This window comes from Jaculus jaculus, chromosome 10, assembly GCF_020740685.1.
Source record: "Jaculus jaculus isolate mJacJac1 chromosome 10, mJacJac1.mat.Y.cur, whole genome shotgun sequence".
Taxonomy (NCBI): Eukaryota; Metazoa; Chordata; class Mammalia; order Rodentia; family Dipodidae; genus Jaculus; species Jaculus jaculus.
Window position 1 is genome coordinate 41,505,300 of NC_059111.1, and position 12,803 is coordinate 41,518,102.

At 38.8% G+C, this 12,803-nt stretch overlaps 1 protein-coding gene across 4 annotated transcripts in view; it reads left to right on the forward strand.

The window, feature by feature from the left end:
* Fbxo9 (F-box protein 9) overlaps positions 1-12,332 on the forward strand; it is a 51,259-nt gene extending 38,927 nt beyond the window's left edge. For 2 of the 4 annotated variants that reach the window (XM_045160798.1, XM_045160797.1), the window contains exons 8-13: positions 3,300-3,418; positions 3,601-3,691; positions 5,880-5,975; positions 6,289-6,382; positions 9,046-9,197; positions 11,678-12,332. In XM_045160798.1, the coding sequence (XP_045016733.1) occupies positions 3,300-3,418; positions 3,601-3,691; positions 5,880-5,975; positions 6,289-6,382; positions 9,046-9,197; positions 11,678-11,786 (661 nt within the window). In that variant the 3' untranslated portion in view covers positions 11,787-12,332. The remainder of the gene's footprint in view (positions 1-3,299; positions 3,419-3,600; positions 3,692-5,879; positions 5,976-6,288; positions 6,383-9,045; positions 9,198-11,677) is intronic. The other 2 variants (XM_045160796.1, XM_045160799.1) reach the window with 2 other exon arrangements.
* Positions 12,333-12,803: the final 471 nt, after the last annotated feature.

Genomic DNA, 12,803 nt, shown 5'->3' on the forward strand with positions numbered 1-12,803 from the left:
CTTGAAGAGTTTCTTCTTTGGTCCTGCCTGTTTGGTGTTTTGTGGGCTTCTTGTATCTGGATGGGCCTCTCTTTTGAGAGATTGGGAAATTTTTCTTCAGTAGTTTTGTTGAATATGTTCTCTATGTCTCTGGCCTAGATTTCCTCTCCTTCTGATCCAGATATTTGGTCATTTCAGGGTATCTCACAGCTCCCTTGTATTCTGTTCAGTTGATTCTTTGAACTTAGCAAAGTTTTGGCATCCCAATCAATATCTTCTGTCTTCTATCTTCTACGTGAGTAACTGTTAGTGAGGAGTTCTAGATAGGTTTTTAATAAGCTCTGTTTAATTTTTGTTTACTGTTTTATTTTGTATTGTGTCCATCTCTGTTTTGAAATTCACTTTCAGTTTGAATTCTGATTTTCTTGATGCTTCCCGGAATTCTTTTTTTTTTTTTTTTAACCATCACACCTGGCTTGTTTTTAACATTTTTATGTATTTGCAAGGAGAAAGATAGCAGAAAGAAGAGGGACAGACAGAAAGAATGGTCACACCAGGGCCTCTAGCTGCTGCAAACGAACTCCAGATGCACATGCCTCTGGCTTTACATGGGTACTGGAGAATTGATCCCAGGTCGTTAGGCTTTGTAGGCAAGTGCCTTAACCACTGAACCATCTCTCCAGCCCAGAATTCATTCTTAATATTTGATCAAATCTTCATTAAGCTTAATCAGTCAGTTATTGAGATCTTCCATTTCTTGGCTCACCTTCAATTCATTCATATCTCTTTTGAGGGTTCTGATACTTTCTTCAATCAAGTTAAGTCTACTGTCAAAAGCTGAGTGCTCTAAGGGACATTTCTGTTCAATGTCATTGATACAGTTACAGATTTTTTTGGTGGTTTGCTTCCAGTTCACTTGTTTTGATTGGGGTCTCATTGGTTTTTTGTGTTTTATTTTGGGATTGAATTTCTGTTGATATCTCTGTTATTTCATTGGAGGCTTCCATTGTGAGACTAGGCATCCTTGGTGAAGATCTCTCAGTTTTCTGACTTTTGTTGGATTTTTAAATTGTGGTCTACCCATCTTGGGGAGACACTTTATTCTATTGAGGAGGAAACAAGTTTTTGTCCTTGTAGGATCTTCAGAGGATGTTCTGTTTTAAATGTGAACCAGATTGGTATACCAGTGTATGATGGGGTTATAACCACAGATGTGGAGATATTGGGAGATTGCAGGTACATCAAAGGTACCTGAGGAACTGGGAATTCTGGCCTACTTACCCACTTTCATGTATTCTTTGGCACCCAGGAGTTACCAGTTGGCGAACCAGGCACCAGGAAGCTGGAGAGCCAGAAGCAAGAGGCCTGCTCCTACAGTGGCTCATGCTCCCTCTGACTCAGGAATAGGGATGTTGGTACCCAGGGGCCAGTCAGGATACCAGAGCAAAAGGCCTATTTCCACAACAGCCACACAGAGACCAGGCCTTCCCAAGCCAGACTCAGGGGGACCTACAGGGATCAGAAAACTGAGAGGAATCTGGGGAAATAGGGACCTGGTCTATTTATTCTGTGCCCACCATGTGCATCCTCCAGTGCAGGGTATCCTGTGCTTTTGTTGTTGTTGTTGTTTGTTTTTATTTATTTGTTTGAGAGCAACAAAGAGGCAGACAGGGAATGGGCGCACTAGGGCCTCCAGCTGCAAATGAATTCCAGATGCATGCGTCACCTTGTGTATCTGGCTTATGTGGGTCCTGGGGACTCGAGCCTTGAACCGGGGTCCTTAGGCTTCACAGGCAACTAACCACTAAGTCATCTCTCCCAGCCCCCTGTTATATTTTTTAACAGACTTTTTAATTAAAATTATCCTGAGACATATTACTATGTTGTCTCAGGCCTTAACCTCTTAGGTCCAGGTGATTCTCCTGTTTGGGCTGAGTAGCTAGTAGGGCAGGCATTTTTTGAATTTAGATGACACTTTAATCCTTTTTACTGCAAAACCAATAGCCTATTGGAAATTTTATGTGATAGTAGATGTGCTTAAAATTTATTTGACCTAAGTGGTTCATCTAGTACATACAGAAACAAAATTTGTTAATTTTAACTTTACCATATTAAAAGGAAAAAAAAAAAACAAAATAAAAAAAATTATCCTGAGACAGGGTATCCAAGCTGACCTTTGAACTATGTAACCTAGAATGACATTGAACTTCTGATCCTCCTACCTCACCTCCTGGGTGCCCAGTGTACTTAGTACTCCAGATTGAATCAAGGGCTTTGTGCATGCTAGGCAAGCACTCTACCAACTGAACTACATCTACAGCACTTTAAACTGGCCTTCTGTGTCCATTTGTCATTCTGTACTCTCTTGAATGCCACTGAATTTCTATTCTGTTGCTGGTTCATAAATTCTTTAACCTTTCTTCCTGTCATTCTTTTTCTCTGTTGTCTTAAAGTTCACAGATTTTTCTGCTTCTTCATTTTTCTTTTGATTCTCTCTATTGCATTTTGGCGTGCAGTTCATTGTATCTTTTAGTGCTAGGATTTCTCATTTTATTTCAGTTTTTCTAGTGTTGCTATCATCCTATTCTATCCCCTGGCCCTGCCCTTTCTCCAGAGTGATCTTGTGAAAGCATAAATCCTGCTCAGAAGTCTGTAGTGGCATTTATCTCAAGTCAGTAACCACTTTCTCCTGCAAGAGGCCACCTCATCTGCCTCTCAAATCATGTCGTCACTCTCAGCCTTCTAATTTTACTGTAGCCCTGTGCTCCTGCAGGCTCTTTGCTGAACCTGCCAGTCAGACCTTCAGTACAGTACCTTGCACTTGCTATGTCCGCTGCCCAGGAGCCTTTTCTAGCCACCTTGTCCCATTACTTCATTGGTTGATTTTTGCACTGAAACTTTTTCCCCACCAGTAGAAGAATAAGGCTTCACCCTGTCAGTCTCCCCATGCCTTGGAACAGGGCCAGATAGTTGCTCAACTAATAATTGCTGAGCTTTTGAAAATGTGTGATGGGGCCTGGAGAGATGACTTAGTGGTTAAGGTGCTTGCCTGTAAAGCCAAGGGATGTAGGTTCAATCTCCCAGGACCCACGTAAGCCAGATGCACAAGGTGGTGCATACATCTTGAGTTTGTAGCAGCTGTAGGCCCTTGCACACCTATGCTCTCTATATGTTTGTCTGTCTCTCTCATTCAAATAAATAAATAAATAGATAAATATTGTATTAAAAATGCATGATAGAACAAAAAGTATTTGTGTATAGGAACTTGGCTTTTTACATTTATTGATGAAGTGTTTTTTTTTTTTTTTTTTTTAACCTAGAGACCCTGAAATATGGCGTTTGGCCTGCTTGAAAGTATGGGGTAGAAGCTGCATTAAGCTTGTTCCATACTCATCCTGGAGAGAGATGTTTTTAGAACGGCCTCGTGTTCGCTTTGATGGTACGCTGGACTCCAAAGCTTGGAAGAAATCATTTGTGATGCTAATTTTGATAAATACATAGTTTTAATTTTCTGTAATGGACCTAAGTGCTTAGAATCATAAAGGAAATCACAATAAAAATAAAACTGGACATGTGTTATATGATGCAGCTCAAAATTACAATCTAATTCTTTTTTTGAAGGGGTGTATATCAGTAAAACTACATATATTCGTCAAGGAGAACAGTCTCTTGATGGTTTCTATAGAGCCTGGCACCAAGTGGAATATTACAGGTACAGCTGTTGTAAAGTGACTGACTGGACAATTCTCTGTCTCCAAATATTGACCCTCTAGTTATGGTCTGTTCTTTGTTGGTTTTGATCTGTCCATGAAATGGCCCTTAGTATTTTTATCCTCTATTATGACCTAGGAACTATATTCAAATCCCAAAAGGTTAATATAAATTTTATTATTCCTACTGGTCCTTAAATTAAACTTCAGAGCTATCCTTTTCTTTTGTCGTACTTTTACTATTTGCCTTTTCTATTAGCTTGCACTTTTTTCCAGCCTTACTACCGTATTACTGTTATTGGGGAATAAGTAAACTTGTGTTAATTCTTGTATATTCAGTTCTCACATTTCTTTCTCCTTTTTATATTATTTTTTAAAATTTTTATTTATTTATTTATTTATTTATTTATTTATTTATTTATTTATTTGAGAGCGACAGACACAGAGAGAAAGACAGATAGAGGGAGAGAGAGAGAGAATGGGCTCGCCAGGGTTTCCAGCCTCTGCAAACGAACTCCAGACACGTGCGCCCTCTTGTGTATCTGGCTAACGTGGGACCTGGGGAACCGAGCCTCGAACTGGGGTCCTTAGGCTTCACAGGCAAGCGCTTAACCGCTAAGCCATCTCTCCAGCCCTTATTTTATTTTTTTACAATTTTTTTGTTTATTTTTATAAATTTATTTGAGAGCGACAGACAGAGAGAAATAGGCAGAAAGAGAAAGAATGGGCACACCAGGGCTTCCAGCCACTGCAAACGAACTCCAGACGCATGTGCCTCCTTTTGCATCTGGCTAATGTGGGTCCTGGGGAATCGAGCCTTGAACTGGGGTCCTTAGGCTTCACAGTCAAGCACTTAACTGTTAAGCCATCTCTCCAGCCCCTCCTATTTATTTATTTATTTATTTATTTATTTATTTGAGAGCGACAGACACAGAGAGAAAGATAGAGGGAGAGAGAGAGAATGGGCGTGCCAGGGCTTCCAGCCACTGCAAATGAACTCCAGACGCGTGCGCCCTCTTGTGCATCTGGCTAATGTGGGACCTGGGGAATCGAGCCTCAAACTGGGGTCCTTAGGCTTCACAGGCAAGTGCTTAACCGCTAAACCATCTCTCCAGCCCCTTTTTATTTTTAATTTAATTAATTTATTTATTTGGGAAAGAGAGCGAAGGGGTGCTCCAGGGCCTTTAGCCACTGCAAACCAACTCCAGGCACATGTGTCACCTTGTTTATCTAGCTTACCTGAGTCCTGGGGAATTGAACCTGGGTCCTTAGGCTTTGAAAGAAAGCACCTTAATGTCTAAGCCATCTTTCCAGCCTGGTTCTCACTTTTTACTTATTTATTAATTATGAACTTTGGTTCTCACTTTCCCCCCATATTAATTAGTACTTCAGGAACACAGAATTTTTTCTGGTTTTTTTTTGGGGGGGAGTGGTACTCAGGATCAAACCTAAAGCTTCAGGATGCTAGGTAACTGCCTTCGTGCCTTCAATTAAGCTATATCCCCAGCCCCAAAACACAGAATAATATTATTACTATTATTATTATTATGATTTAATTTATTTTATTTTACTTGAGAGGTAGAGAAAGAGGGATTGAATAGGTATGCCAGGTCTTTCAGCCAGTGCAAACATACTCCAGATGCATGTGCCACCTTGTGCATCTGGCCTGTGTGGGTCCTAGGGAATTGAACCTGGGTCCTTTAGCTTTGCAGACAAGCACTTTAAGTGCCAAGCCATCTCTCCAGCCTCAAAACACAGAATTTTAATAGAGGAGCAAAGTTTTTTTTTTTTGTTTGTTTTTGTTTTTGTTTTTCAAGGTAGGGTCTTACTTTAGCTCAAGCTGACCTGGAATTCACTGTGTAGTCTCAGGGTGGCCTTGAACTCATGGCAATCCTACTAACTCTGCCTCCCAGGTGCTGGGATTAAAGGTGTGTGCCACCATGCCTGGCTCAGTTTCTTTTTCACTGAGTAAAGTGAAAAATTCAACACTTCTCCTTCAGTACATAATAAAATGCCTTTAGTTCTTCATTGCTAGATTAATAGCTTGTCATATTTTCATATTTTATCAGTTATTTGGCCAATGATACTAGTTTGGGTTTCACAGGTATGAACAGGTTTAGGTACTAAATAATAAGGACATGCCTTACATTTTATGTGTTTGGGGTATTGTTGTTTTCTCTTTTTATGTAGGTACATAAGATTCTTTCCTGATGGTCATGTGATGATGTTGACAACCCCTGAGGAGCCTCAATCTATAGTTCCCCGTTTAAGAACTAGGAATACCAGGTAATATTTTTATAGCTTTCTATCTAGTCTACATTTTCAGATTAATGTAAAGTAGTGCTTCCTTGACCTTTTATGGTAGATTTGAAAAATAGTCATAGCTGGGAGGAAACTTGTGAAGTAAGTAGACCATCTCTAGAAGCTTTTCCCTAGAGAACTACTTTAGTAGTTTTGGGGGGCCTTCACATCAAGGTTTATTCATGTCCTAGGGAATCCTTTATAGGCAAGTTGAGTAAATGGTATTCTAATTCATAATTTTCCAGATTACTTAAATACATATAACTGTTTAATTTAAAGTGTATTTTTAATTTTTTAGAACGGATGCAATTCTACTGGGTCATTATCGCTTGTCACAAGATGCAGACAATCAGACCAAAGTATTTGCTGTAATAACTAAAAAAAAAGAAGAAGTGAGTATGCAAGGTGGAACTGATAGTTTTCTTAGTTCAGTAACCTGTCATTCATGCATTCTCAAATAGAAAGGATAAATGCTTTTTACTTATGCTCTTAAAAAAAAAAGGTACATGTTGACTTCTCAAGTATGTAAATTGAACTGAAGTTTGTGTTGGAACACTGTGTTTGTTTTTTTCAGAAAACATGCCAGGATCTCCTGTGAAGTAGCTGGTGGTCACACCTGAATAGGTTTCCTGCTTTCTCTGGTTCACCAGGGAAGCTGTTGCTTCCTCAGTTGGCCCATTAAGATCATTCTATTGCCAGGGCATTTGTAGAAAAAGCTTTCAATTTTTACTAGATCAAAAACTTGTGTTTTTGTAAAAGAACAACAAAAATGTGCCTAGGAACTGTGACTACTTATATTATAGCCTACAGGGCTCAAAGTTTTAACTTTGTCTATAAGTAATTTTCCAGTCTTGATTAAAAGATATAATAAATACTCATACCCATGACATTAGTTGTGAGGTAGTTAGAGCAAGTATTTTCTTGTTGTCTTTGTAAGAAGGAGTTTTTGTGTGGAGTCCTCTCTTTAGCACTGTGTATTTGAGGCATTCTATCTCTTTGTCACCATCTGTTGCTGGCTTTTCTGCTTTCCTGTGATAGGCTCCTGGGATGTAGAGCAACAGCCTGGGAACAAAGATAATTGTTTGCACTGTGACCAGGAGTTTCCCTAGGTAAAAATTAGTGATTGAAAGGCCCTGGTTATTTAGAAATTTCCATGTGGAATGTCACTGTCCTTTCTTTTTTTTTTTTTTCCCCCCCGAGGTAGGGTCTCACTCTAGCCCAGGCTGACCTGGAACTCACTATGTAGTCTCAGTGTGGCCTCGAACTCATGGTGATCCTCCTACCTCTGCCTCCTGAGTGCTGGGATTAAAGGCGTGCGCTACCATGTCCAGTGTCACTGTCCTTTTTTAAAAAATATTTTTAATTAATTTATTTGAGAGAGAGGAAAGATACAGAAGGGAGGGGTGGTGAAAGTGAATGAATGAGAATGGGCGTGTCAGGGCTTCCTGCCTCCCGCAAATTCCAGATGCATATGCCACTTTGTGCCTCTGGTTTTAAGTGGGTACTGGGGAATCAAACTCAGGCCGACAGGCTTTGCAAGCAAGTATCTTTAACCACTAAGCCATCCCCCAGCCCCAGTATTCTTTTTTTTTTTTTTTTACAATTTTTATTAGCATTTTCCATGATTATAAAAAAAAATCCCATGGTAATTTCCCCCCCACACACACACTTTCCCCTTTGAAATTCCATTCTCCATCATATTACTTCCTCATCTCAGTCATTGTACTTACATATATACAATATCAACCTACTAAGTATCCTCCTCCCTTCCTTTCTCTTCCCTTTATGTCTCCTTTTTAACTTACTGGCCAGTATTCTTTTAAAACAAAACTATTTGCAATGTTTACATTTTTATGGTTTTGGCATTGATACTTGCAAAAGCATTATTGTAATGAAATTGTCACTTCTCTTTCCTTATCAACTGTTACTATTATAACAGATGAGTTCTCTCTCTCTCTCTCTCTCTCTCTCTCTCTCTCTCTCGTGTGTGTGTGTGTGTGTGTGTGTGTGTGTGTGTGTGTGTGTGTGTAGCTGTGATGGTTTGAATGGGAAATGTCCCCCACAGCCTCACGTGTTCGTGATTAAGTCTCATAGTCAGTGCCCATCTGGTAGAACCTTTGAAAGGTGGATGCTTGGCTGGAGGGGGTGTGTTATTGGAGGTGGACCTTGAACTTTATTAGTTCAGCGCTCTGGGTGTTCAGAACTAGCTCACTCAGACTACTGTCTTTCACTGTTATCTTGTTCCTCCCCCTCTTTCCCTGACATGATGAAGCTTCCCTTAGGACTATAAGCCAAAATAACCTACTCTTTTCTCCCATAAGCTGCTTTTGGTTGGGTGTTTTGTCCCAGTAATAAGAACATAACTGCTACAGTAGCCTTCACCAATTTATCACTCTTTTAAAAAAATGTCCCAAGTATTTTCTAATACACGGTTAGGAAATTGAGGTTTAATTCCTATTTCTATGTAGTCTCAGGCTAGCCTTGAACTCACAGTGATCCTCCTACCTCTACTTCCCAAGAGTGCTGGGATCAAAAGCTTGTGCCACCACACCCAGCTATTTCCTATTTCTTTTGTTTGCTTTTTGTTTTTTGAGGTGGGGTGTTGCTCTAGCCCAGGCTGACCTGTAATTCACTATGTAGTTTCAGGGTGGTCTCTAACTCACAGTGATCCTCCTACCTCTGCCTCCCGAGTAGTGGGATTAAAGGCATGCACCACCACTCCCAGCTTATATTTCTTTTTTATGTTTTTCTATTTCCTGTTTCTAAAACTGCTGCTTAACTTGTTTAACTTTCCTGAATCATCATTTCTGTGGCCATTAAATAGCAATAACGCAGTCTTTAACACATGGAATTATTTGTGATGCTGGGGGTAAACCTGATCTGCTCACTTACCACTGTTTCAAGACATTCAAATATTTTTATGTCATACTGTAAGGAATTGTCTTGGGTAAGTACACATTAGGGTACACTTAGTATAAATTATATAATATATTCCTATAAACATTTATATGTAAGTGAAAAGATTTCATAATATCTCATGTATCTTTCTTTACAGAAACCTCTCGACTATAAATACAGGTATTTTCGTCGTGTCCCTGTACAAGAAGCAGATCACAGTTTTCATGTGGGGCTTCAGCTATGTTCCAGTGGCCACCAGCGGTTCAATAAACTTATCTGGATCCATCATTCTTGTCACATTACTTACAAGTAGGTGAACACAAAGGGTGCCATGGCAAACATAAATTAAAAGTAATTTTGGGGGCTGGGGAGATGGCTTAGCTGATTAAGGCATTTGCCTGCAAAGCCAAAGGATCCCAGTTCGACTGTCCCAGATCCACATAATCCAGATGCATAAGGGGGCACATGCATATGGAATACATTTGCAGTGGCTGGAGGCCCTGGCATGCCCATTCTCTCTCTCTGCATCTTTCTCTCTAATATAAATAAATAAAATAGATTTTTTTTAAAAAGCAACTTTGCACCCAGGTTGAAATTTAGATTTGTTTGGATGTGATTGGAAACCATGGTATGAAATTACTACAAATAAATGAAAATAGCTAAAATGTAAAAGGGTAAGCATGAGTAAGGAAGCAAGTGGCATTCTATGAACAGAAAAGTCTTAGTGACCTATAAGTTGCCTTTGCATTCATTATTTGTTCAATGACATACTGAAGGCACTTTAAAATTGCCACACCAGTTTTCTTCTGTAAGTCAGTTTTAATATTTTTCCCTTTATTTCCATTTGGTTCATTTTCATGGATTAAACAATGATTTTAATAAAATTGCAATTTGGACTTGGCATGGTGGCACACACTTTTAATCCCAGCATTCAAGAGGTTGAAGTTGGAAGATTGCTGTGAGTTCTAGGCCAGCCTGAGACTACATAGTAAAGTCCAGCTCAGTCTGGGCTAGAGCAAGACCCGGCCTCAGAGGAAAAAAAAGTAAAAAAAAATTGTAGTGTGCAAAGTAAGTCTGTAAGAACTCATATATTCCAAAACCAAATACATTAGATGAATGATTCCTGTTGAAAGCACTTAATTCTATGAAAGGATTTGGCTTATATAAAATATAAATAATATGAAATAATTAATGAAAAGTATCAGAAAAGAACAATACAAATACAAAGTAAAATTTCAAAAACATATAGAGAAGTGGCTAGGGAGAAGGCTTAACAGTTAAAGATGCTTGCTTGCAAAGCCTGCCAGCTTGGATTTGATTCCTCGGTCCCCACTTTTAAAGCCAGGCACAAAAAAAGTTGCACATGTGTCTGTCATTCTTTGCAATGGCAAGAAGGCCTGGTATACATATATACACATGCAAATAAATAAAATATTGGGAGCTGGAGAGATGGTTTAGCAGTTAAGGCGCTTGCCTGCAAAGCCAAAGGACCCAGGTTCAATTCCCTGGGACCCACGTAAGCCAGCTGCACAAGGTGGCACATGCATCTGCATGTTTGTTTGCAATGGCTAAAGGCCCCTGTGTGGTCCCATTCTATGTGCCTCTTTGTCTCCTTCTCTCAAATAAATAAGTATAAATTTAAAATAATAAAATATTGGGAAGTGAAATGTTAATTTATGTGAGTATTAGAGTTTAGCAAGTGGTAAGTTTGAAAATGTTCGTGTTGCCTTTAATCCCAGCACTTGGAGGTAGGCAGAGGTAGGAGGATCGTTGTGAGTTCAAGGCCACCCTGAGACTACATAGGGAATTACAGGTCAACCTGGACTAGAGTGAGATCCTACCTTGAGCAACCGGGGAGGAAAAAAAGGGGGAAAAAAAAAGCTTGTGTCTACCTAACTGAGGGTTCTCTATTCAGTTTGAAACCAAAATTCTGACAGGTTTTGAAGCAGGCTTTCATTAACCCTTGAACCTTGATCACACAGTGTAAACCGTTTCTAATCACATTACCATCTTACAAATGACTTCACAACTCATTTGGAAAGCTCTGACAACTGAAAAAGGCAATACCACACATATATTAGTCTTTTTTCTTTCTATAATCTATGCATAATAGATGTATTTCCCTTTTGTTCAACGAAAACCCTTGAGTTTAGTTAAGCAAATGAGTGATTGCTATAATTTATGCCTGACTCATTAGAAAATAAGTTTTTTTTTTTTCAGGAGAAACTATTACATAATAGGTGTCATTTATAGCTGCCTAGTTATCAGACTGTCTTGTATATAATGTTTATAAAGTCAATTGAAATTTCTGCTTTAGTTTATTTTTCTTTTGAAGGTGTTTGGTAAAAGGCTGTGGTAGTTTCATTAATCACCAACTTCCCCTCTCCCCTACCACCTGTAATTTTGCTGTTGATCAAGCAAATATTAAATCACATTCATAGAAAATAATTTAATAATTTATTTTGAAACAGTTTTACAAATCTGCAAAGTGTCTATCTATAGCCTTTCACTTAGAAATTCTTCTAGGTATATGCTTAAAGGATCTAACCATATTATTTTCATTGGCAAATATGAGAAACAACCTAAATGTCCAGAGGTAATTATCAAGTAAATGGTGGTACAAGCAGAAGTTGTTGTAGGGTGCAGCCATAAGAAGCATTTCTGAAGAAACATTTAAATGTTTTGTAATGTGTCTCCATTAGACTTGAAATTTAACGTCATAGAAAAATGCAAGAATTTCTTAAAAGTTGCAGTTTCCTTGTGCTAGTCATCCTGTGCTTTCTTTCTAGATCAACTGGTGAGACTGCAGTGAGTGCTTTTGAGATTGACAAGATGTACACCCCTTTGTTCTTTGCCAGAGTGAGGAGCTACACTGCTTTCTCAGAAAGGCCTCTGTAGAACCTCAGGTCCAGCCAGTCTTCTATCACTGTTGCATGGATAAAAGCATATAATACAAGAATACCTAAGTTTGTGTATGTATGTTTGTGTGTGTGTGTGTGTGTCTGTGTGTGTGTGTGTGTGTGTGTGTGTATACATATATATATATATTTGAATGGAATTGGATCTTGTTTTAAATTGTTTGAATTCCTTTAAGAAGAGTATAAATTATTATTTTTTATTTAAGGGGATAGTTGAATCTTGGGATATTTTGGGTTGAATTTATAAGCTATTTAAGAACATTTATGTTGTGGAAAAAACATAATAAGAGGTTTAAATCATGTTCTTTTTGAAACAGATTTATGAGCAGATTTCAGTCACATAAGTTGCCTCTGCCTGTTCATCCTAATACTTAAATGCATCAGGGGAGCCTTCACTGGATAAGTATTTTATTTCCCGCATGAGTTAGTGTCTTTGCACTACATGAGGTCAAAATGTGAAAACCTGTTCTGGATTTGTTTGAAACTGTTCAATTAAGTTCATAAATAAATGTTTGCTACAAGGAAACATATTTGGATGGCCTTTAAAAATGGGGGAATGGGGGAGGGAGGGAATTACCATGAGATATATTTTATAATCATGGAAAATGTTAATAAAAATTAAAAAAATAAAAATAAAAATGTACATCATAAAAAAAAATGGGGGAACGGGGGCTGGCTGGAGAAATGGCTCAGCAGTTAAGGCATTTGCCTGCAAAACCCAAGGACCTGGATTTGATTCCCCATTACCCATGTAAAGCCAGATGCACAAGGTGGTACCTGTGTATGGAGTTCATTTGCAGTGGCTAGAGGCCCTGGTGTGCCCGTTATCTTTCTTTTACTTGCCCCCCCCCCCAATTCATAAATAAGTAAATATTTTTAAAAATGGAGAGACATGAGAACCTAAGTTTGGCCCCCAGAACCCACATAAAATTGCTGGGTATGATGATGCATACATGTAATTTCAGCATTGGGGAAATTCCTCGGGCTTTCTGGCCAG